At 43.9% G+C, this 22,635-nt stretch overlaps 2 protein-coding genes across 4 annotated transcripts; one reads left to right on the forward strand and one right to left on the reverse strand.

Annotated features, from left to right (window-relative positions):
- Nucleotides 1–891: 891 nt before the first annotated feature.
- Nucleotides 892–3,530, reverse strand: Lcmt2 (leucine carboxyl methyltransferase 2). Its single transcript, XM_028878683.2, is given in 3 exon segments — nucleotides 892–1,923; nucleotides 1,926–2,490; nucleotides 2,492–3,530. Coding segments are annotated over 3 exon segments (2,058 nt in total). The 5' UTR covers nucleotides 3,509–3,530; the 3' UTR covers nucleotides 892–1,447.
- On the forward strand, nucleotides 3,466–21,292 carry Adal (adenosine deaminase like). Of its 3 annotated transcripts, none has more exons than XM_028878684.1 (11): nucleotides 3,466–3,552; nucleotides 5,082–5,290; nucleotides 5,506–5,636; nucleotides 6,118–6,178; nucleotides 11,185–11,272; nucleotides 13,226–13,307; nucleotides 15,318–15,444; nucleotides 16,454–16,534; nucleotides 17,100–17,238; nucleotides 19,386–19,486; nucleotides 19,966–21,292. In XM_028878684.1, the coding sequence occupies exons 2-11, from the start codon at nucleotides 5,231–5,233 to the stop codon at nucleotides 20,158–20,160; spliced, it is 1,065 nt and encodes a 354-aa protein (XP_028734517.1). In that variant the 5' UTR covers nucleotides 3,466–3,552; nucleotides 5,082–5,230; the 3' UTR covers nucleotides 20,161–21,292. The 3 variants fall into 3 exon arrangements, with proteins under 3 accessions (XP_028734517.1, XP_037061062.1, XP_028734518.1); XM_037205167.1 differs by lacking the exon at nucleotides 3,466–3,552 and adding an exon at nucleotides 3,624–3,761; XM_028878685.2 differs by lacking the exon at nucleotides 3,466–3,552 and adding an exon at nucleotides 3,625–3,785.
- The last annotated feature ends 1,343 nt before the right edge of the window (nucleotides 21,293–22,635 follow it).

Consider the following 22,635-nt stretch of genomic DNA (forward strand, 5'->3'; position numbering starts at 1 on the left):
CAGACTGTCTCAAATTTTAATTAATTTATCCAAAACTCAATAGAAACAGATTGTCCCATCATTTAAGGGATAACTGAGGGGAATTTAATGACTGTAGATTATAAGGTACACTACAATCCCAATATTTCATGTTTTTAAATTGTCACAAGTTGCTAATTGCTACTTGTGGTAGTTCGAATGAGAATAAGCTCATGCATTTGAACACTTGGTCCCCAGATGGTGGTACTGTTTGGGAGGTGTGTCTCTGCTAAAGGAATATGGCATGAGGTGTGAATGGGTGGGGCGGAAGTGGGGTGGGGTGAGGGTGTCTGCTTTGAGATCTTAAGGCCTCTCCCTATTTGTAGGTTGCTCTCTGTGCTTATGGTAATGGATGTGCATTCTCAGCCACCACCCTAGGATGGACTCTTATCTCTGGAACCAAAAACACCCAAATAAACCCTTCCTTCTGTAAGTTGCCTTGCCCATGGTATTTCTTCACAGCAAGAGAAAGAAAAGTGATACACTACATTGGGTAATGCAGCTCAGCTCTAACAAGGAATCAGCACAACTCCTAGGTCTGAAGAGGTTAAAGAAAAGGAACAGTTCCTAAAACCTGAAGCAAAGCAGTATTAGTGCTCTACCTAATTAGTTACTGCACAGGTAACATGACAGAAGCTATGGCTGTGACAGAAAGCACCATGCCAACCTGCAGACGGGCAGAGGAAGAGCCACAACTACTGTGGCTCACTTCCTGCTTCCCTCCTGATAGGAAGTACTTCTCACCTGTGGAACCCTAGAAGAGAGCTGACTGATGCTGCCTATAAAGCTAAGCTGTGTGGCTCACAATGATGGCTGACAGTGAGAGGTAGAGTAAGATCTGGAACAAACATCATTATACCAGTTACAAATTAATTAAGGCATGAAATGTCTGGTTTATTAACACAAAACATTAGCAAAAAAATGATCAAAAGCACAATTTTCAAGTTGTACTTTTCCTCATTGTTAAAGCCAGCCCTGTGTTCAAACTAAAAGCAGAGGTCTTCAAACTGTAGTGTTCCTTTCGGGTTTTTACACACAAAGAAACAGGTCAAAACTGTGTTCCTGATCTATATTCAACCTTGTATTCTTACTAAAGATCTGTGTGAAACTTTTTCCAAAATATAACCTAGGTCGCAGACCCAGTTTGGGAAATTTTTTACTTAGGCTAACGGTTGCTGTGCCTCAATAAATGGCTAAGATTTGAAAATTGCTAGAAACCCAATAAAATGGACACATGCTGCTGAGGTCTCTAGGATGTACGGACACTCCTTTAACTGTTTTATTTTCCTACCATCTCATTGTTGGCATTGATTTTAATGAGTTTTCAAGTTCTACACTCAATAATGTGGTCAAAGAGGTGTGTGTTGGGGGTGGCAATGTCTACAACCGAATCCATTCTTAGGTCCTGAATATGTCAAGAGTCCGGTCTTTATTGCCCTGTACTTAAGGAAGACAGATCTAACGCCACTGTGTGGGGGTTGAAGTAAGTCCCGAAGGAAAAGCAGTTCCCGCCACCTCCAGTGAGCAGGATCTGCGGCTCTTCAGGAAGGAGGATGCTGCTGTGGTTGTGCGACATTAGTGGCCATGGCACAGATGTTGTGTCAAGCTGATACTCACAGCTCAACCCCGTAGTCAAATTGATAACAGTCACTCCAGGAACTGAGGAGGAATGAATCCAGACGCCTCCAACCAGAAGCAGCTTTCCATTAAATACATGAGCGGTGTGAGAGTACCTTGGGGTAATGGGGGGCTGGATATCGATGGATTCCCAGAGGAATCCAGAGGACTTTGGTCTGAGAAAGAGTACCGAGCTCAATGGTTCCTCAGAAGCCCCTAGACCTCCGGCGATGAGTGCTCCTCCTTGCCAACTACAGGCACTGTGGGAATGCCGACCTTCTGGGCTGCCCCTTCTACTGGGATTCTGACCCAAGTCATTGTCTCTGCGTGTAGGAAGCGACAGTCACTTAGGACAGGTCCCACCGCACTCCGGCCACCATACACAAACAAGTATCTTTGATTCTGATAGTATACTTCCGTTGTTGAATGCCGCCAACAGGACAACATGGGACCTTCTTCCAAGGCAGCCTTTGTTACTGTTACATGCTGACTCTCGGGGCAATTATCCTCACCTCTGTGTAAATCAAGTTGGAGAGCCCCAGAAGCTGGACTTAATGGGGACAATCTTCCTCCAAGAACCAGAACCCGAGTATCTGAAAGCCTTGTCATGGTGTGATAAAGGCGTCCATCCCACTGGCCTTCAGTCCCCAAAGTACTTATTTGGCTGCCTTTCCATTCCGAGTCGCAGGATCTCGAGAGCAAGTGAAACGTGCTCACTCGGCGGTGTCGCCCCTCTTGTTCTCCAAAGCCTCCTGCACTGAAAATAACGCCAGGGCTCAAGAGCACAGAGGTGTGGCCATATCTCTTCAGGCTTGAGTGCTGGTGGTCACTAGTGACTACTCTGGCAGGGAAAAAAACCGGAAGGCGAAGCAGGATCGATCCGAAAAGGTGTCTCTGAGGGCGGCAACACCGGAGTTTCCGACAGCGTGTCTCCCCTAGATGCAGCTAGGATGAAATAGTGGGCACACTTCAGATGCCACTCCTCAAACTCATCAAAGGGCTCGAGCGTCTCGACTCGCCGACGCTCGTCCGCGGGGAGATGGCGGCGATAGAACTCGTTCAGGTCCAGGGCGCTGCAGGCAGTCCAGCCAGCTCCAAGGAAGCGCCGCACCTGGGCCTCCACGTCGGGGAAGAGCTCCAGGCCGTGCAGGGGAGAGTGCAGCCGCTCAAAGTGCTGCAGCATGACTTGCCCAAAGGCGTCTCGCGGCTTCATCTGCTCATAGATGACGAAAAGGGCGTCGGGGAAACGCTGGGCGGCCCAGGCGATGAGGGCCGCGGCCCCGGGCGGCTCCAGGTAGGTCAGCACCGCCTCGGCCAGGAGCAGCGTGGGAGAGGTGGCGTCCAGGCCCGCGCCGTCCAGGGCCTCGCCTAATCGCGGGAGCTCACGCAGGTCCGCGCCCAGGATGCGGTAATCCGAGCTCTCGAAGCACAGAGCGGACGCCGAGTCCCCGATCTGGAAAGGGCCGGTCAGCGAGCACAGCTCCGGGGTCTCCCTGATCCTCTCCGCCTTGCGCCGAGACACGTCCGGGAAGTCCACCTCCCAGACGGCAGCCCGGGCCAGGAGACCCGCAGCTTTCAGGCGAAAGTACAGCGAGTCGGAGCCGGCACCCAAAGACAGGATCTGCGCCCGGGTCGGGGCCGGGAGCGCGCCGGTGCGCTGGAGGAAGGCGCGCACGCAGTGACGCACGGCGCGCGCGCGCACGTAGTAGCCGCGGTGGACGAGCGGCGTGCGCCGCACGGGTCCCGGGACGAGCAGCGCCGCGAAGGCGTCGCGCACGTATCCGTGTGCGGCCAGCGATCGCTTGCTGAGGGCGCTGCTGTCGTTGGTGCTCTGGACCGCTCCCGCCCGGCGCTCGCGGCCTCGCGGGCCCATGGCCCGAAGACGCCCTGCAATACTCCACACGAAGCACTCACCGGGTTGGTGCTCATCCGCTTCCGGGTGCCAGTGTGCGTCACTTCCGAGCAGAGCGCGCTCTGCCAAAATCCGCGAGAGACTTTTTGATTTTTTTTTCCCTCCAATCACGTTTTCCCGCGAATACGCCCTTTGCTTAGGTGACAGCTAGAGTGTGGGGAGCTCAGTTTACCACTTTCCTACAGAGTTTTCGGCGTGAAGGGGAAAAAATTGTGTAGGTATTTCAGAACATTTTTAGGTGAGTTGTGGGCTGACGACCTGCAAAGGACCAGCACCGCGGATCTTTAGCAGGCAAAAGTAGATGGTTTCTTTCCCGGCGGTGGTGGCGCACGCCTTTAATCCTAGCAGTCGGGAGGTAGAGGGAGGCGAATCTTTGTGAGTTCGAGGCCAGCCGGACTCTACAGAGCAAGTTCTAGCACAGCCGGGGCTACGCAGAGAAACCCTGTCTCGAAAAACCAAAAACAAAACAAAACAAAAAAACCGCTAACAGCTTCTCCTTTATTAGTTCTCGTTGCGAGGGAGAACTCATTTAAATCTTAAATTAGGCCAGATGGAAAGTGAAGAGACCTTTACAGATAATTACTGGCAGTTTAGTCCCCTGCACCCACCAATGCTATGTATTTACAGTTCTATGCCAGGTCTACAGTGAGTAAAGTAGTCACCCTCTCTTCAACTATAAAATGACGTCAACTCTCCTCCACTTCCAAAATTCTGTGATTCTTAGTGGTGCTGAGTATGTCTGCTGAAAACAGTGTGAAAGAGATGTAATTATTCCCGGTGGCATGTTGAGTTCCTCCACCCCCCCTTTTAAAGAGAGCAACCCAGGTTGGAGTGTAGAATGAAGTACTACATTGGGTGCCTAGGAGTTATCAGTAAGAAAGCACTCCCAGAGGTGTGTAGAAACGTTATCATTTATTAATTTTGTGTCTGGCTGAATTAGGAAAGGAAATTAGGATGATTTTAACAACTAAGTATGAGTTTTGGAGTCCAGCTGATTGAAAATGTCAAGTTTTGGTGTTGAGGAGCTGATTAGTGATCTTTGGGGAGCAGTTTCTGTAGTAGAATGACTCAGTGAGCACAAGACTGGAGGCATCTAGTCTACCCAGAGAAGAGCAGACAGTAACTTCAAGCCTCCATCCAAAGACAGGATCTGGGCCCAAAATCAGGTCCAGCACAGCCCCAGCCCATTTAAGGAAGGTGTTGGTGCAGCATGAAGTTGAAATAGTGTCTTCTTGTGAAAGCAAACATGTACTACATGTGTGTGTTAACCTGGCATTGCCCATAGAAACGTTAAAGGAACATACAAACAGATAAGAAGTGAGGTCCTGACCTTTGACTAACTCTGAATTGTAATACACCTCTTACTAGCGTGAATACTTTTTCTTATATTTGTTTATATCCTTTACTAGTCACTTCCCCACTGCAGAAACACCTAAGATTAGCTTGAGGGAAGGGGGCTGTGTAAAAGGAAATAGCAGTGGGGTTTCTTTGTTTATATATTAGCATCTGAAAATATTTACATTCCTTTCTGTAGGTGAAATTGATCCCAAAGCCACATTAAAATATGTGTTAAGTAAAGCAATCTGAAGAAAGCCCAGGACCTCAGAAATTCTGACTTAATTAAGTTGTATTGCCCAAGTGAAGGGTAAGAGTGAAGAGAAATCTTTGCCTCCTCCTGGAAGGATGGAGGCAGAAGGACAGCAGCCATGGAAGACAGACTTTTACGTGGAATTGCCAAAAGTGGTAAGAATGAACTGCAGAATTCTTGTTGCATAATGACTTTTATATTGTTTTCCACAAAAGACAAGTAAATTTTATGGGTAGAAATTGTAGAACGGTATAGCTAACTTGTCAAGTAGCTTGCCTAGTACAAACTACAAACAGTCAGAGCCTGGTATGGGACTAGGAATCTAGTAGATATTTGGTACCTTTTTACTGATTATATTCTCTTGTTTTAGGAACTCCATGCCCACTTGAATGGCTCCATTAGTTCCAATACCATGAAGAAATTAATAGCCAAGAAGCCACATCTTAAAGTTCATGATCACATGACCATGATTGACAAGGGAAAGAAAAGGACTTTAGAAGAGTGAGTTTGGGGAAGTGGGAATTTTTTGTCTGTCAGTATTTTGAGATTGTAATATATAAGAATCAGATTTTAATACTTAAATAAGAGACATCTGGCATGGAAAATACAACCAACCATATAGCATTTTTCCAACTGTTAGACTACTGACAGTATTTGTATTGATTTATATTGTTTGTTAAATTATACTATATTGAGTTGCTTCTTGGATTTTTCCCTATTTGCTGTTGTTGGAGGATTAGAGAATGGGAATTATTATTTCATACTTTAAAATATACATAAATAATATCTTCTTTTTAGCTATTAAATTGGCTTTCTAGATCAATGTAATTTTTGAAAAGAATCAATCCTATAGTTCTTTGTAAATCTAAATATATACTTACTATTAACCTAAAGTTTACTAATTAATTCCACTTAGGGAGTTTTTCTTGAGTAATGAGTTTTTGCAGACTGAAGTATATTAAAACGTTTTGTTCATTTGTAGATGTTTCCAGATGTTCCAGGTTATTCACCAGCTTACTACTAGTGCTGAGGACATTCTAATGGTGAGACATGGAAGGCGTTTTAGAATGGTGAATTGGAAGCAGTGAACGTCTCATTGCTTTCATTAGGGTTCTGATGAAAATGTTTTTTTTTTTTCCCTCTCAGTTTCTTTTCCATTAACTTTTAAATTTTTTGTAATGACAGCTCTTTTAGAAATCACTGTAAGACAGGTGGTGGTGGTGGTGGTGGTGGTGGTGGTGGTGGTGGTGGCAGTGGCAGCAGTGGCAGCGCACGCCTTTAATCCCAGAACTCAGGAGGCAGGGCAGACTGATCTCTGAGTTCGAGGCCAGCCTGGTCTACAAAGTGAATTCTAGAACAGCAAGGACTAAAACAGAGAAATCCTGTCTTGAAAAACCAAATAAATAAATAAATAATAAAAATCAGTGTAAGACATCTACCTAAGAGCTAAGGTAAAGTCTTATTGTTAAAGAAATGAGGGAGGGAGTGGAAGGGAAAAAGGAATTTGTGAGGAAAGAACCAAGATCACCATCTTCTATTGGATAGGGAATAATGTAGACAGGAAAGCCTGATCCTATTTCCATATATGACATGTCATAAGAAATACTTGGGGCTGGAGAGATGCTCAGTGTGAAGAGCACTGGCCGCTCTTCCGGAGGACCCAGATTTGATTCCCAGCAACCACATTGTGGCTCACAGCCCACTGTAACTTCAGTTCCAGGGAATCTGACATCCTCTTCTGGCCTCTGCAGTGCTGCACACACATGGTGAACAGACATACAAGCAGGAAAAACATTTGTACACATAAAATAAAAATAAACCTTCAAAAAAGAAATACTTGACCTCAGATGGGCATTACATTATTATTCATTCCTCTCTTTGTTTTTTTTTTGTTGTTGTTGTTTTTTGTTTTTTTGTTTTTTTTCCCATATAGCCCAGACTGGTCTCATACATTCTCTGTAGTTGAGGCTGGCCTTACACTACTGGTCTTCCTGTCTCCACCTTTCAAGTGCTGGGTTACAGGTGTTCGCCACAATGCCCAGGTCATTAAGGAAAATGTGACATGTGCTTATAATCCAGCTCATTCAAGCCTGGACTGCATAGCAAGACTAACACCCCCTCCCTACCTCTGTCTCACACACACAGGCATGCGCAGGGAAGGAGGGAAGGAAGGAAGGAAGGAAGGAAGGAAGGAAGGAAGGAAGGAAGGAAGGAAGGAAGGAAGGGAGGGAGGAAGGAAGGAAGGAAGGAAAGTCAGATACAGAAAATAAAAGGGAAAAAATGGATAGGTGAGTAGTTCAGTGGTAGAGGGCTTGCCTAGAATGAAAGAGACCCTGGGTTTGAAATCTCTACCACATCTGCATGCAAAAAAGAGAAAAAAAAGAAAAAGAAAAGAAAATGAAAAGGCAAATAAAAAAATACAATCTAGGTTCTGAAGAATTAACCTTTAAACTAGTCAGTTTTTTCCCCTTTGGAATAAGCATGCTAATTGTATTGATTCCCTTTTAGAAAAGAATTAACTTTAATAATTTGGTTCAGCAAAAGTTGACTGTGTACCCCCCGTGTTCCAGGCACTCTACCAAGTATCTGTACTTGGGTGATCTAAAGAGATACAGATACAATCCCTACTTCTGGGGGTTTGTGGGAGGTTGGAGAAACAGTCCTGTCAGTAGATGGATTTATGTAGTGCGGTAAGCTCTCTGCTGGGGATATGCAGAGGGCTTTCTAGGCATCTAAAAGGATGCAATCTCACTAGCTGCTCAGCGGATACCAGGGACACCTGCTAGCAGTGTCTACTACAACGGCTCCCTCCGGTCTCACTTTATTGGTGGACCATGCAGGGCAGATGACGAGCTTAAGGCACCGTTGGTAGAGTAATGCTGTTTTTGTTTCAGAAGGAGAGTTGGTGGGAGGCTCTTCTTCGATGAGACAGGACTGTAGCAGGAATCTTAAAAGTTCTTATTAATAAAATCAAACCCGAGGCCAGTTGTTGGGGTCAATGCTGGTAGATCAGAGAGACAGAACAAGCCACAGCTAACCGCACCTGGCCAACTTCTCAGCTGGTCCTGTTTCCTCAGACTGGAAGCTTCTGTGTCCTCATCCAGAATGAATCTCAGCTGAACTGCTGCTCGAAAGCCTGAAGCTTAACCAGCTACATGCTTAACCAGCCAAATGCTGCTAGTTTCTGGTCCTCACGCCTTATATATCTTTCTGCTTTCTACCACCACTCTCTGGGATTAAAGGCGTGAGTCACCATGCCTGGCTGTTTCCAATGTGGCCTTGAACTCAGAGATCCAGAGGGATTTCTGTCTCTGGAATGCTAGGATTAAAGGCGTGTGCTATCACTGCCTAACTAGTGGCTTTTCTGTTCTCTGACCCCAGATAAGTTTATTAAGGTACACAATATTTTGGGGAACACAATACCACCACACAGGACGATTCTCTGCATTTGGTTTAGTGCTGCTGGCGCAAGCGTCTAAAAGTGACGACAGTGAAGTAGCCATGTAGACAGACCTGGAAAGAGGGAATCTTTTCTTTTCTTTTTTCTTTTATTTTCTCTTCTCTTCTTTCTCTTCTCTTCTTTCTCTTCTCTTCTCTTCTCTTCTCTTCTCTTCTCTTCTCTTCTCTTCTCTTCTCTCTCTCTCTCTCTCTCTCTCTCTCTCTCTCTTTCTTTTTGAGACAGGGTTTTTCTATGTAACAGCTCTGGCAGTCCTGGAGGTTACTCTGTAGACCAGGCTGGCCTCGAACTCACAGAGATCTGCCTGCTTCTGCCTCCTGAGTGCTGGGATTAAAGGCATGCGCCACCACGCCTGGCTAAAAGAGGGAATCTTAGTTGATAAAATGCCTCCATAAGACTGGTCTGTAGGCAGGTCTGTTGGTCTATTGGGCATTTTTTGATTACTGATTCATATGGCAGGGCTCAGCACTCTGGGCAGTCTACCTCTGCTGAGCAAGCCAGGAGAAGCAAGCCATTAGGCAGCACTCCTTTATGGCGTCTACTTCAGTTTCCTCCTGCCTCCAGTTCCTGCCCTGACTTCTCTCCGTGGTGGAGTGTGACTTGAGAGTTGTGAGCTCCCCAAGTTGCTTTTAGTCATGGCGTTTTATCACAGCAATAAAAACCCTAACTAAGACATGGGACTCACTTAAACTCTAGTCGAGATCACCTGTAAAAGAGTCAGGTTCTACAAGGGCCAGGCATGGTGACCCGCGCCTTTAGGTGTAGCATTTGAGTGGCAGAGGCAGGTGGATCTCTGTGAGTTTGAGGCCAGCCTGGGCTACAGAGTGAGTTCCAGGACAGAACTTTGTGGAGAGACCTTGTCTCAGAAAAGAGATTTAAAGTGGCCTGGGACTGCAGCTCACTGGTACACCTCTCGCTTAGTGCCTGGTGCTTACTTCCCGGCATCCTTCACCAAACAAACAAATAAACAAACAGAGAAAAATGAAAGGTAGCTTACTTAAAGTCACACATAGAAAGTGACAGGATTGTGCCTCTTCCAGAGCTGATACACTTTCCTGTTAAGGAATTTAACTGATTGGACTGTGTTCTGTCGGAGCAAGAATTGGAACTGAGAGAGCCAGCCCCTAACACGGCTGCTCTCAGCATCTGGTTTCTCTGTCGGTCTCAGGGGAAGAGGGTAGGCTGGCCCTTCCTGGTTGTAGTTCTGGGTAATGATGAAATCCAGGTTTCTCAGCCTGCAGAGATGAGGCCGTGCTTTGTTACGGCCGTGGCAACAGGTTGGTGTTCTTGGCAGTGGTCCCCAGAGCGTCCAGTGCCAGCAGTGCTGGAAGGTGAGGGAGGCAGCAGGGTACCTTTGTTGTCTGTGATGACTTGATTTTGGACTGCTCTAGTGTTGCCTTGAGCAGTGCAGTCTCTGTCTGTCTGATTTTCTAGCCTGCCTTGTGAATATGAACTATCCATTCTATTATTAATAATTCCTTTCCAGACAGCACAGTGCTGGCACATACCTTTAACCTAGCACTCAGGAGGCAGAAGCAGAGGCAGAAAAAGTTCCATGATAGCCAGGGCTACACAGAGAAATCCTGTCTTGAAAAACAAAAAATAGAAAACTTCCTTTTTGGCTTTCATGAGGCCAAAAACGTGGGTGCAGACATTGTATTGCTAGAAATTCACTAAGTCCTGTCTGTTAGGTATTGTCTGCAGAGCCAGCCTGCCCTTATTCCTTTGTGAAGACACTGTCCTTGCAGGTTCATGTGCACAGTCAAAGAAGATTAAGATTAGCCTAAACAACTGAAGCGCCAAGCAGGGCCGACTTGGGGGATCTGCAGTCTGGTCTCTTCCCCTCCCATCTAAATTGGGTATTTCTTAGGATTGATGGCAGAAAAGAAAAATATGCCTTCAGCAATTTTTAGGTTGTTAGGTTTGTACAGTATTAGATAGTTTTACTTTATTTATCGCACACTTTCTTTGCCTAGGGGTGATTTTCCCAAATACCTCAGAGAAAAAGTTGGCCTACTAGAATTTGGTGAAAAATACAGGGGGTTCCTACATAACTTGCATAAGAACCTTAAGCCACGACCTTAGCTAACACACAGATAATGTCTAATTGTCACATCAGTAGAGCTGTTTACTTCTGTCTGTCCATTTCCCAGCACCGTGCAAACACTGTGTGGCTCCATTGGCTCTGACTCATTTCTCTTTTATCTGCTATTATAAACACTAGGAAGTCAAAGGGATGCTTTCAAGAAGGGAGGGAAAGCCAGGATTGCCACTAGGCAGGCAGAGGCAGGAGAATCAGGTGAGTTCAAGGCTCGTCTAGACTACCTGTCTCAAAAATTAAAAAAAAGAAAAGAAAGAATGGCTAGTATGCAGACTTAGTTTTCACGTGGGAATGGGGTCATGGGAACTGTTGCCAAGCTGGCATGGTCTCCGTTAGGTACAGACAAAGCAGGCTATCCCTCTTACCCGGGAGATTTCCTACATCCTTTGCCAGTCAAATTTAACCAATGAAATAAAACTGTAGCACTCGGCCATTTCGTCGACTACCTTCCTCCAGCACTGTCAATGTGTGTGCCTTGTCTTTATTGTCAGGTCACAAAAGATGTCATTAAGGAGTTTGCAGACGATGGTGTCAAGTACCTGGAGCTGAGGAGCACCCCCAGAGGAGAGAACGCTACTGGTAGAGTTTAATTACTTCTCAGGGAATGTACTGTCCTGTTGCCATGTGCTCTGGTCACACAGGGTTCATGTTTGCTTCCATTACTCAGCAACAACGAAAGTTCTTCGAGTGTACATTAGTGATGCTTAAAATGGCTTTTAAAAATATATGCGATGATGCTGAGTTTCAGGACCAGGACCTCACACATTGTAGGCGAGTGATCTACTCCTGAGCCGCAGGGATGCTCATTATTCGTAATTAATTCTTAAATCAAAAGTAGAAAACCCACTTGGGCACTCTTTGATAAAGAAGGGGAAGTAGCATCTCTTAATCTTCCAATCTTCCTCGAGGGTTTTGTTTTTGTTCTTGTTTTTGTTTCCTTCAAGAAAAGGACACAGCATTTGGGGAGACGGCTCAGTTGGTAAAGTACTTGTCTTGTAAGCATGAAGGTCTGAGTTCAAGACCCAGAGCCCATATAAAAAGGCTGGGCACAGTGCTCTTAAATCTCAGCACTGGGGAGGTGGAGGCAGGCAGATCTCTTGGAGGTTGAGGCCAGCCTGGTCTACATAAGGAGTTCCAGGCCAGCCAGAGCAACACAGTAAAACCCTAAATCAAAAAGTGGGGGGGGGGTTCTGTTGCAAAGACACTTCAGGTGGAATTACCCAATGCATTGTTAAATTACTGAAAATATAAAGCTAGTGGCATTTCATCTGCTAAACATATGCATGTGTACACAATAGTAAATAGTGGTAATGGGATTGTGGTTACTTTTTAATTCTTCATAATATTTTTTATTATAATGAAAGTTTCCATTTAAAAAAGCATTTATAACAAGTAAAAGGCAATTTTAGAGACTTTTCTGGAACAGTCTTACAAGGCACACCAGGGGAAGACTTGAGCACTCTAAACTTGGATGATGCCTCTGAGGCCGTGGATGAGAGGCCCAACTGAGCAGGGTTGAGGGGAAGGAACTTGGTTTTTGAGTTTTAGGGTTTTTCCCTAGAATAGAAGAAAAACGTCCTGCTAAGGGAGAAAAATCTTTTTATTTATCTATTTGGTATTTTGAAACAAGGTCTTTGTAGACCAGGCTGGCCTAAAACTTCAGATCTTCCTTCCTCAGCCCCCCAGATGCCAAGATTAAGGTAGTATCACCATGACTAGCTCTAAATAACTTTTTTTAAGTTAAAAAATTATTATTTTTGTATGAGGAACATGCCATAGCACACATGTGGAAGTCGGAGGACAAAGACTAATTTTCAGTTGGGTTTGTATTGATTGTCATTTTGGTCTGTTTTCTATTTTCTGTCTTTTATTACTTTTATGTTTGTTTATGAACATTTTTATAAAGCACTTATTACTCCTAAAGTTGGTTTTGATTTTTTTCACTTTTTAAACTTTGTCTTTTCAGTTTTACTAAAGTCCAGTCATTAACTGAAATGGCCTGTTGTGATAGCAGATAATGGTAGAGTATTCTTTAGAGGTGAGGTAGAAGCTGGAAGATCATGAGTCTGAGGCTGGCTTGGGCCACATCGTTTAGGAATGTGAATGTGATTCAGTGGTAGAACATCTGCCTAGCAAACATGATGTCGTAGGTTCAGTCTCAGGTCCACAGACAGACAAAGAATACTATACTAAATGTTTCCCCTTGGGGCCAGAGAGATGGCTTAGCATATAAGAGCCCTTCTGCTCTTTCAGAGGACCAGTTTGGTACTCAGCACCCACATCAGGGGGCTCACCACAATCTGTAACTCCAGCTCCAGGAGATCTGATGCCCTCTTCTGGCCTCTTTAGGTACTCACACACATATGCATATGTACACACACACAAGATAAAATATTTAAAAAAACAAAAGGTTTCCCTAAAGGCCACGCTACTTCACCTTTAACCGGGCCCTAGCGTAGCATAAAGTGTTGCTGTTTGCAGGATAAACTAGGTGATACTGTTTTTACATATGTTCCTCTGTGCTCTTTCCAGGAATGACGAAGAAGACTTACGTGGAATCCATTCTTGAAGGCATAAAACAGTGCAAACAAGAAAACTTAGATATTGATGTTAGGTAAGAAGATGGTGCATTAATAATAGTTACCCTTTTAAAAAGCAGAATGTGATGTTTTACTGTCTCATAAAGGTGATGGATTTTTAAAAAAATCAACTGTTATCTGATTTTTACCTACAATAGAAAAAAAAATAGAATCAAGAACCTTGTTGTGTAAGATGAGAATACAGTTCTGAATTTGGTCATCTGGTAGTGAAATTCTAGCATTTTTGCTCAAGTTGAGTATGGCTTCTCGTTGCTGTTAAGGTGAAGTGGACCTCCTTTTTGGTTGTTGTTGTTGTTGTTTGTTTTTTTGAGACAGGGTTTCTCTGTGTAGCTTTGGAGCCTGTCCTGGAACTCACTCTGTAGACCAGGCTGGCCTCAAACTCACAGAGATCCGCCAGGCTCTGCCTCCCAAGTGCTGGGATTAAAGGCGTGCGCCACCACCGCCCTGAGGAAGTTCCAGGCCAATGGGAGACTGTCTCAGACAAAAGGTGAAGGTGCTTGAACTCCTGATCCTACTGCCTTTCTCTCCCAAGTGCTGGGATTATGGTCATGTGCCATGATGCCTGGCTTCATCACCTATTTATTCTTGTCAAAAAATTAAGTCTGATCTAATTAAGCATCTAAACTAGATCCAGTTAATCAGTTTATAGAAAATACAGGAGGACATGTTAACATGGGGATGCAGTCAACAGAACCCAAACTGTAGGAAGCTTTGTAGGACACACAACAAATACTTTGCAAGAAAAGAGGTAGGCTAGAAATGAGAATGGGAGAGAAGTGAGTAGGAATAGATGAAAAGAGACTTAGGAGGTTGGGAGATGGTTCAGTTGGTAAAGCACTTGCCTAGCAAGTGTGAGGACATGAGTTCAAATCCCTAGAACCCCCATAAAAAGCCAGGTGTTCATGCTGTAATCCTAGAGATAGTGAGGTAGGAGATGAAGACAGGCAGATACATGCAAGTTCACAGACCAGCTAGCTTGGCCTGCGTGAGGAAGTTCCAGGCCAAGGGAGACTGTCTCAGACAAAAGGTGAAGGTGCTTGAGCACCCACACCCGATTGTCCTCTGGCCTTCACATGTTCACCAAAACCCTGTCTGTACTTGGAACCCTTACAAATGATTGCACACACATCCATACACAAAATACACTTTAAAAAAGATCAAGGGGTTGGGGATTTAGCTCAGTGGTAGAGTGCCCACCTAGCAAGCACAAGGCCCTGGGTTCGGTCCTCAGCTCCAAAGGGGGGAAAAATAAATAAAAAATAAACAAAGGATAAAGATGAGAGATACAGTGACTAACGAAAACTGCAGACTTCATTTAGATCCTGAATCAAACTAAATCAAAAACCAGAATATCCTAAGATGTAAACAAAAAGGTGAGATTATTGGAAATTTGAACAGACTCAATACTGACACGATTTAGATGGTTAGACGATCCTGTCTCATTCTGTGTAGCAGAGTGCAGTGCCATGTTTAGATTCACTGCCTTTCAGAGTAAGCTATATTTCCAGGTAGCCAGCCACCTTTTTCTAGCAAAATTAAGTCTTTTTTATATGCATCATAGTTTTTCCAAGTGGATTTTTGGTGGTTGTTTTTTTATTTTGTTGGAGACAGGACCTAGACATGGTCTAATGTGGCCCAGGCTGGCCTCTAACTCTACCCATCTCAGATATTTCTGTGGTTCTGAGTTGCTCTTTACTTTTCTGGTGGCTTTGTACTAAGTAGTCTCAATGAAGTGACTAAGTTCGTAAGGAAAAGACATATGATTATAGGTAGCCCTTTCTGGAGTTAGTTGATTTTAAATTGGTGGAGGTTTTTTGGTTTGGTTGGTTTTTCTGAGACAGGTCTCATGCATTCCAGGTTGGCCTTAAACTCACTTGATAGCTCAGGGCAATCTTCCTGCCTGTACCTTCCAGATACTTTGATTATAGGCCTATATATACCCATGCCTGCCTTCAACTGTGATTTTCTTGATTATAATATCTTCCTGCCAGGGTAGTATCAACTGTGTTTTTCTTATATTAAAGGTATTTGATGGCAATTGACAGAAGAGGTGGCCTGACAGTAGCCAAGGAGACTGTTGAACTTGCTAAAGAGTTCTTCCTCTCTGCTGAGGATACAGTTCTTGGCCTTGACCTCAGTGGAGACCCTACTGTAAGTTACTATATGTTGCTGGATTGCTTCTCTCCAGGTTCCACCAAGCCCTGCAGTCCCACAATCCAAGTATAAAATAATCACTCAGACGCTTATAATTCTTATAAACTGTATGGCCATGGCAGGCTTCTTGCTAACTGTTCTTATATCTTAAATTAATCCATTTCTATAAATCTATACCTTGCCACGTCACTTGTGGCTTACCGGCGTCTTTACATGCTGCTTGTCCTGACGGTGGCTGCAGTGTCTCTCCTCCCTTCTTCCTGTTTCCCCAATTCTCCTCTCTCCTTGTCCCGCCTATACTTCCTGTCTGGTCACTGGCCATCAGTATTTTATTTATATAGAATGATATCCACAGCACTTCCCCTTTTCTTCTTTTTTTAAAAAGGAAGGTTTTAACTTTAACATGGTAAAATTACATATAACAAAACAATTATCTCCTAGTGGCAGAATCAGTCAGTGGGGTGAGCATTAGTTTGGAGCATCATACATTAGGGCAAGCACACACCTAATGATGCCCTGTTTTGTCCTAGATCAACAGAATATATAGCATAGCATTTCTTAGGGATTCTTAAAAGAAATACTGTAAAAATAAATTATAGATATTATTCAGTATGACCACTCTGTCCATTCTTCTAAAGAGAGTGCACTCTCGCTTATGTGCTTGTGTGTGTTGTTGTTTTTAATCCTTAAAGCTTCCTAAACCAAATGAGTTCTCCATAATACTAAACATCTATGTGAAATAAAAATTCTGGCCCGTCACACCCAACTTGCTTGTTGACCTGAGCTCACTGGTGTTGACCTGAGCTCACTGGTACTGGACTTAAGATTCAAAGTCAAGGATAACCTTTCCATGGTGTATTCCCTAAAGGGTCCAGCACATTAAAGGCTCTCTATAAGCAAGAGGTTCAAACGAAACCAATCTGCCATCATTTTATCCCTCCTGGGGCAGAACACCAGATCCCTCAGTTTGCTCAGTATTCTCATGCACCCTCGTTTTATCTTCAAGATAGGACAAGCAAAAGACTTCTTGGAACCTCTTCTAGAAGCTAAAAAAGCAGGTCTGAAGTTGGCATTGCATCTTGCAGAGGTAAATAATATTGTCATAGAGTAGAGAGGGCAGATTATAATTTAAAAAATAAAATTGTTTGTAAATAACTAGTAGAAATAGTTTTTGTTTGTTTGTTTGGTGTTTTTTTTTTTTTTTGAGATAGGGTCTCATGTAACCCAGACTGGCCTGGAATTCACTTTGTAGCTGAGGATGTCTTTGAATTTCTGATCCTTCTGGCCCCACCTCAAATGCTAGGGGTTGTAGGCCTATGTCACCACGCTGTTTAAAACATTTTAGAAGGGGGAGTTAGAAGTATTTTTAAGTCTTAATTAAAACATTAAGGCATGATTTGATTTAATGTTACTGTTTTTAAGGTATGGAATTAAAGGCGTGTGCCATCACTGCCCGGCTTAGCTTTTACTTCTCTATGTTCATACTTCATGAGATTATTATTATGCCGTAAAGGACTGATAAAGCTGAGGAGGTTTGAGAAGGTTTAAGTAATTATGTTTCCTAAAAATGTTGGCATTCACTACTCAGGGCAGAATAAAATACCTCAGTTACTGGCAGAGGCCATTCATCCTCTCCTCTTACTTTTCTGAAGGTTCCAAATAAGAAAAAAGAAACACAAATGCTGTTGGATCTGCTTCCTGACAGAATCGGGCACGGCACATTCCTCCACTCGTGCGAGGGAGGATCCCTGGATCAGGTGGATTTTGTGAGGCAACACCGGATACCTCTGGGTGAGACTTAGATTTCATGTCGCCAGACAACCCTCTTGCTCTTCTTCCTCCAGGCCCTAGACTGCAAGATTTGTGTGGAAAAGGATTGTTCTAAAATTCAGATATTTACAAACTAAGACACATGGTGTGTGTGCTTTCTGGGTCTCATTTAAGTGCTGAAAGTTTTAGCTTCTATTAGAAACTAAGTTTCATGATGGCTGGGCTCTCTCTGTCTCTTACTCTGGCTGTGTTCATCCTTACTGACTGCTACAGTCCCCAGTGCTGGCAACTCAGTCTTTTGTTGTTGTTATTGTTTTGTTTGTTTAAGGAACAAAGGTCATTTAGAATTTTGAAGATGACCATAATAAAATTAACACATGGATCCAATGAGATCAGTCACAGGTAGAGATGTATACTGCCAACCATGATGACCTGAGTTCTATCTGGCTGACTCACAGGGTCCTCTGATTCTCTCTCTCTGTCTCCTTTCTCTCTCTTTCTTTCTCTCTCCCTTTCTAAATAAATGTAAAAAAATTAAACTTAATGTTATAGAAATTTGTAACATTTACTTAAAATTAAGAATTACAGCTGGTGGCACAGGCCTATATTCCTACCATGTAGGAGTCTGAGGCAGGAGGATTACTAGTTTGAGACTAGCCTAGATTACTTAGGGAAACCTGTCTCAAAAATTAGGGAAATTGGGGCTAGAGAGACTGCTCAGCAGTTAAGAGCAATGGGTGTTCTTTCAGAGGACCAGGGTTCAATACCTAGAACCCACATGGGCACTCACAACTGTGTCTAACTTCAGTTCCAGCGGATCTGACCCTGTCTTCTGGCCTCCCTCTTCAGGCACTAGGCATACTGTAGTTGTTTTTTGTTTGTTTTGTTTTGTTTTACTCTTTGGGGGCCTGCCACCCAGCTCCCAAATAAATAAATGGAGACTTATTCTTACTTATGAATGCCTGACTTCAGCTTGGCTTGTTTCTCGCCAGCTTTTCTAATTTAAATTAACTAGTTTTGCCTTTGCTTACTCTTTGTTGCTTACTCTGCGGCTGGCTGTGTGGCTGACCCCCAGCATCCTCCTCTCCTCCTCTTCTGGCTCCTCCTCCTTGCTCTTTTTTCTAGATTTCTCCTCCAAATCATTCTCTCTTCCTGCCAGCCCCTCCTGTCCTTTCTCCTGCCCAGCTATTGACCATTTATCTCCTTATTAGACCAATTAGCCAAAGTAACACAGCTTTACAGAGTTAAACAAATGCAACATAGAAGGATATAACACATCTTTGCATCATTAAAACAAGTATTCCACAGCATAAATGAATGTAACACATCTTAAAATAATATTCCACAACAGTGTATAAGTAGCACATAGACATACACATAAAATAAAAATTAAAAAACATGTTTAAAAATGAGGGAAAGTGTAAACCAATTTTTACATACTGATTGACATTGCACACTTGATTGTGACTGTGCTTTATGAAGTGACTTTTGTTGTAGTTGTTACACCATTTGCTGAGAGTAGAGCAGTAAAGAAAGTAGACAGCTTCCTTCCTAAACTCATCAGAAGACAACAAATACATCCCCCCAAATCGGTATTAGGCCAGGCATGATAACACACACCTTTAATCCCAGCACTGCAGAGGCAGAGGAAGGTGGATCAAGGCTAGCCAGTAAGTTCCAGGCCAGCCAGGGCTCCATAGAGAGCCTTGTGTTAAAACAACAGGGATAGATGTGATGTGAGGCTCTGTGAAAGAGTGTGTCAGGCTGATTATACTCCAGGCCTGTAGTCTTCTCAAGTCATCTTGGTAAAGCAAGGGAAGCCCATCACTGTGAAGAAAACATTAACTCCTTGCCTGGTTCAGCCACTGCCACAGCGATAACAGGTATCTCTGTACAGGTGCATTCTCTGAACTGCACTTTGTGTGTTTGTATGGAGTGGTGGAAGCCTGTGCAGAGCCTTGCACATGCAGGGCAGGCAGTCTCCTGCTGAGCTACACCCCAGATGGGAACTAGTTTCCCATTACACATGAGCAGCAGTATGTTTTGTGGAATAATGAAACTGCTTAAATCAGCAGTTTGGAAAGTTTTCTTGTGAGTCTGCCTGGTGCTCACTGAATGAGTTCACTTACTTGCTTCTAATAGAAGGATTTTTTTCCCCTTTCATCTAGAACTTTGTTTGACCTCAAACATCAAAAGCCAGACAGTTGCCTCTTATGACCAGCATCATTTTGGATTCTGGTACAGCATTGCTCATCCTTCTGTGATCTGTGTAAGAAGTATTCTATTCCTGCTCCTTTTTAGTTGCTACATTAAGTCATAGGTTTATTATCTTGCTGACTTGCTCGGGTTCCTAAAGGAAATGCCCCAGTAACGGAGCTACAGTGGGAGGGGGAAGCTGCAAAGGGCTCAGGTGATACCTGGCTGGGTTCTGAGAAGCAGAAAGGCAGTATCTGGGGAAGCTTAAAAAAGTGCTGGTGCCCAGTATGCATGCAACATGATCTGGGATGAGTCCTGGCCATGGATATGCTCTAAAAACGCTTTATGTGCTTGTAATATGCAAGCCAGGGTTAAAGTACTCCGGTCTTTTTTTTTTTTTTTTTTAAGTATAAACAAGTTTGTCACTGATATGCACTCATACGTTCCTTTTTAGACTATTGAAAGAAGCGTGGGAAAATAAATTCTGAACAAAAAAAGTTAATTTTTACAAAGCACTTCTTCATTTTGAACTGTTCTTGTTTATATTGGCAGACTGATGATAAGGGTGTTTTTGCGACATACCTTTCTCAAGAGTATCGACTGGCAGCAGAAACATTTAATTTGACCCCATCTCAGGTGTGGGATCTGTCTTATGAATCCATCAGCTACATCTTCGCTTCTCACAACACCAGATCTGAACTGAGAAAGAGGTGGAATCACCTGAAGCCCAAAGTGCTACACTTTTAAGCTGGGATGACGTGACCTACTTTCGATTATATGCTCTAGCCGTCCCTCCTGCCACATCCCACTCAGTGAACTGTCCACTACTTCCTGGAAGCTCAGTACCAGGTATATGTGGGGTCATGACACCAGCACCTTACGTATGGTAAGTGCTCGTAATACCTCAGACTAAGAGCCCTGAGGCCTGGCATGCTTCAGCTCCATGCTGCTGCTGGAGGACGGGAGGGCCGTCAGCCAGATCCCTCTTTCCACTAGTGACTGTTTCAGTTAGCGTTCCCTCTCAGGTCGCGATCATAAACCTTCTGAGAAGTTGAAGCTGTTTGTCTTCGGGAAGGCCTCAGTGTCTCGTTAATCAGACTCCCTCCGCTCCCTTTAACCCTTACAAGTGTTATTTCTCAAGACTGTTGATGCCAGGCCACATTGCACACCAGAACCATTTGTGTGGGTGCCTAGTTGTCAGGTGACCGTAGTGACAAGCTGGACTCTGCCTTGCCTATCTCATAATATCTAGAAATATATAAAGGGATTGAAGTAATTCCTTCAGTTTAAGAAAAGGAAAGAATTGCTGGCTGGAAGTGAGAAAGACGTAGGCCGGAGCTTCAGTTTTCAAATCAGCTTCTAGTTAGCTTTCTTTGTGGAAGCTGCCAGGACTCACTTCGAAGATCGTTCTAGGAAATGGTAGCATTGTGGCTTCTAGGGTTCTTAGGTCTCCTGTGACCTCATGCCCACAGGCATAGGCTTACATAAACACCTGTATACCATGGCCACTTTAGCCCAAGACAAGGACAACTAAGGTTGGCTCTGTGTGGTAAGAAAATGACTTAACAGGTAGAAAATGTCCTGGTTAGTTTTTTCAACTTGATACAAGCTAGAGCCCTTTGGGAAGAAGGACCCTAACTGAGAAAATGTTCCCACCAGATTGGCCTAATCGGTGCTTTATCAGTTGTGGGCCCATCCCACAGAAGGTGATGCCACCCCAGGCAGGTGGTGCTGGGTGGAATAAGAAAAGAAATTGAGCAAGTACATGAGCAAGCCAGTAGGCAGCATTCCTCCATTGCTTCATCTCCAGTTTCTGCCTCAACTTTCTAGGATGATGGACTACAAATTATAAGAGGAAATAAAACTCTTTCTTCCTCAAGTTGCTTTTGGTTATGGTGTTTTATCACAGCATTAAAAACCCTAAAACAGTTAAGTAAACTGGAATTGCTCTCCTTATTAGAATGTCCCTGGTCTCAGAGAAGAAGCCTGATGACACCCTTAATTCAATTACTAAGGTTGAAATTTCTGTGTGTCTTTTAGGGTGCACAGGAAAGGAAAATACTTAAACTTCTGAAGTTCTTAGATATGTTTTATGATAAACCTTTATATTTATTTATTTCCTTTCTCCTTCCTTCCTTCCTTCCTTCCTTCCTTCCTTCCTTCCTTCCTTCCTTCCTTCCTTTCTTTCTTTCTCTTTCTTTTTTTCTGGTTTTTTCAAGACAGGGTTTCTCTGTGAAGCAGTCCTGGTTGTCCTGGAACTCATTCTGTAGACCAGGCTGGCCTTGAACTCACAGAGATCTGCCTGCCTCTGCCTCCTGAGCACTGGGATTAAAGGCATGTCCCGCCACCGCCCAGCATAACCTTACATTTCTGACTATATATATTCACATATACAGATTTTTTAAAAATCCATAAAATGGGGGGCTGGAGAGATGCTCAGAGGTTAAGAGCACTGGCTGGTCTTCCAGAGGTCCTCTGTTCAATTCCCAGCATCCACATGGTGGCTCACAACCATCTGTAATGAGATCTGGTGCCCTCTGCTGGCCTGCAGGTATACATGGAGGCAGAACACTGTACATAATAAACAAATGTTTTTTAAAATCCATAAAATGTCATCCCCCCCCCCGCGCCCCCAACATATTTTTATTGATTATTTGTGAGTTTCACACAATGTACCCTGATCACATTCACTTCCCTATCTTCCCAGGTCCACCCCACCTCCCTTTTGACCACCCCAAAGAAAAGAAAGGGAAAAAAATACCAAGTCCAATTTGTGTTGCCCTTATGCTACTCACTGGAGCATGGTCAAACTCCAGTGGGTAGCCCCTTAAAGAAAACTGAGTCCTTCCCTATCCCACCTCTGCCAGAAGCCATGACTATCAGGAACACTTCAGAATCCCTATCACAATTTTTAAAGCGTTCTCTTCAGGGGCTTCTTGTCTAGATTGGTTCTTTCTGGGGGTGGGGGAAAGAGGTCACAGAAGCCTTCTGTGTCTTTCATTCTGAACTGTGAGTCTGCAGTCATCGATTCCACTGCAAAAGCAGCTTCGGTGCCCTTCAGTCAGTGGCAGCATAGATCACAGACATCTATAAGGACTTCAGTCCTTATAGACACAGACATAGACCACAGTCTTGTCCTTATAGACACAGACATAGACCACAGTCTTGTCCTTATAAACACAGACATAGACCACAGACAACATCATGGTCCTCGGCAGCAGT

The sequence above is a fragment of the Peromyscus leucopus genome, chromosome 4, assembly GCF_004664715.2.
Source record: "Peromyscus leucopus breed LL Stock chromosome 4, UCI_PerLeu_2.1, whole genome shotgun sequence".
NCBI classification, from domain to species: domain Eukaryota; kingdom Metazoa; phylum Chordata; class Mammalia; order Rodentia; family Cricetidae; genus Peromyscus; species Peromyscus leucopus.

Coding starts and splice junctions, on each gene's coding strand:
- Adal (XM_028878684.1), top strand. CDS start 5,231: ATGGAGGCAGAAGGACAGCAGCCATGGAAGACAGACTTTTACGTGGAA. Junction 16,535..17,099: donor TGGCATTGCATCTTGCAGAG/GTAAATAATATT, acceptor ACTTTTCTGAAG/GTTCCAAATAAGAAAAAAGA. Junction 19,487..19,965: donor CTCATCCTTCTGTGATCTGT/GTAAGAAGTATT, acceptor TTATATTGGCAG/ACTGATGATAAGGGTGTTTT.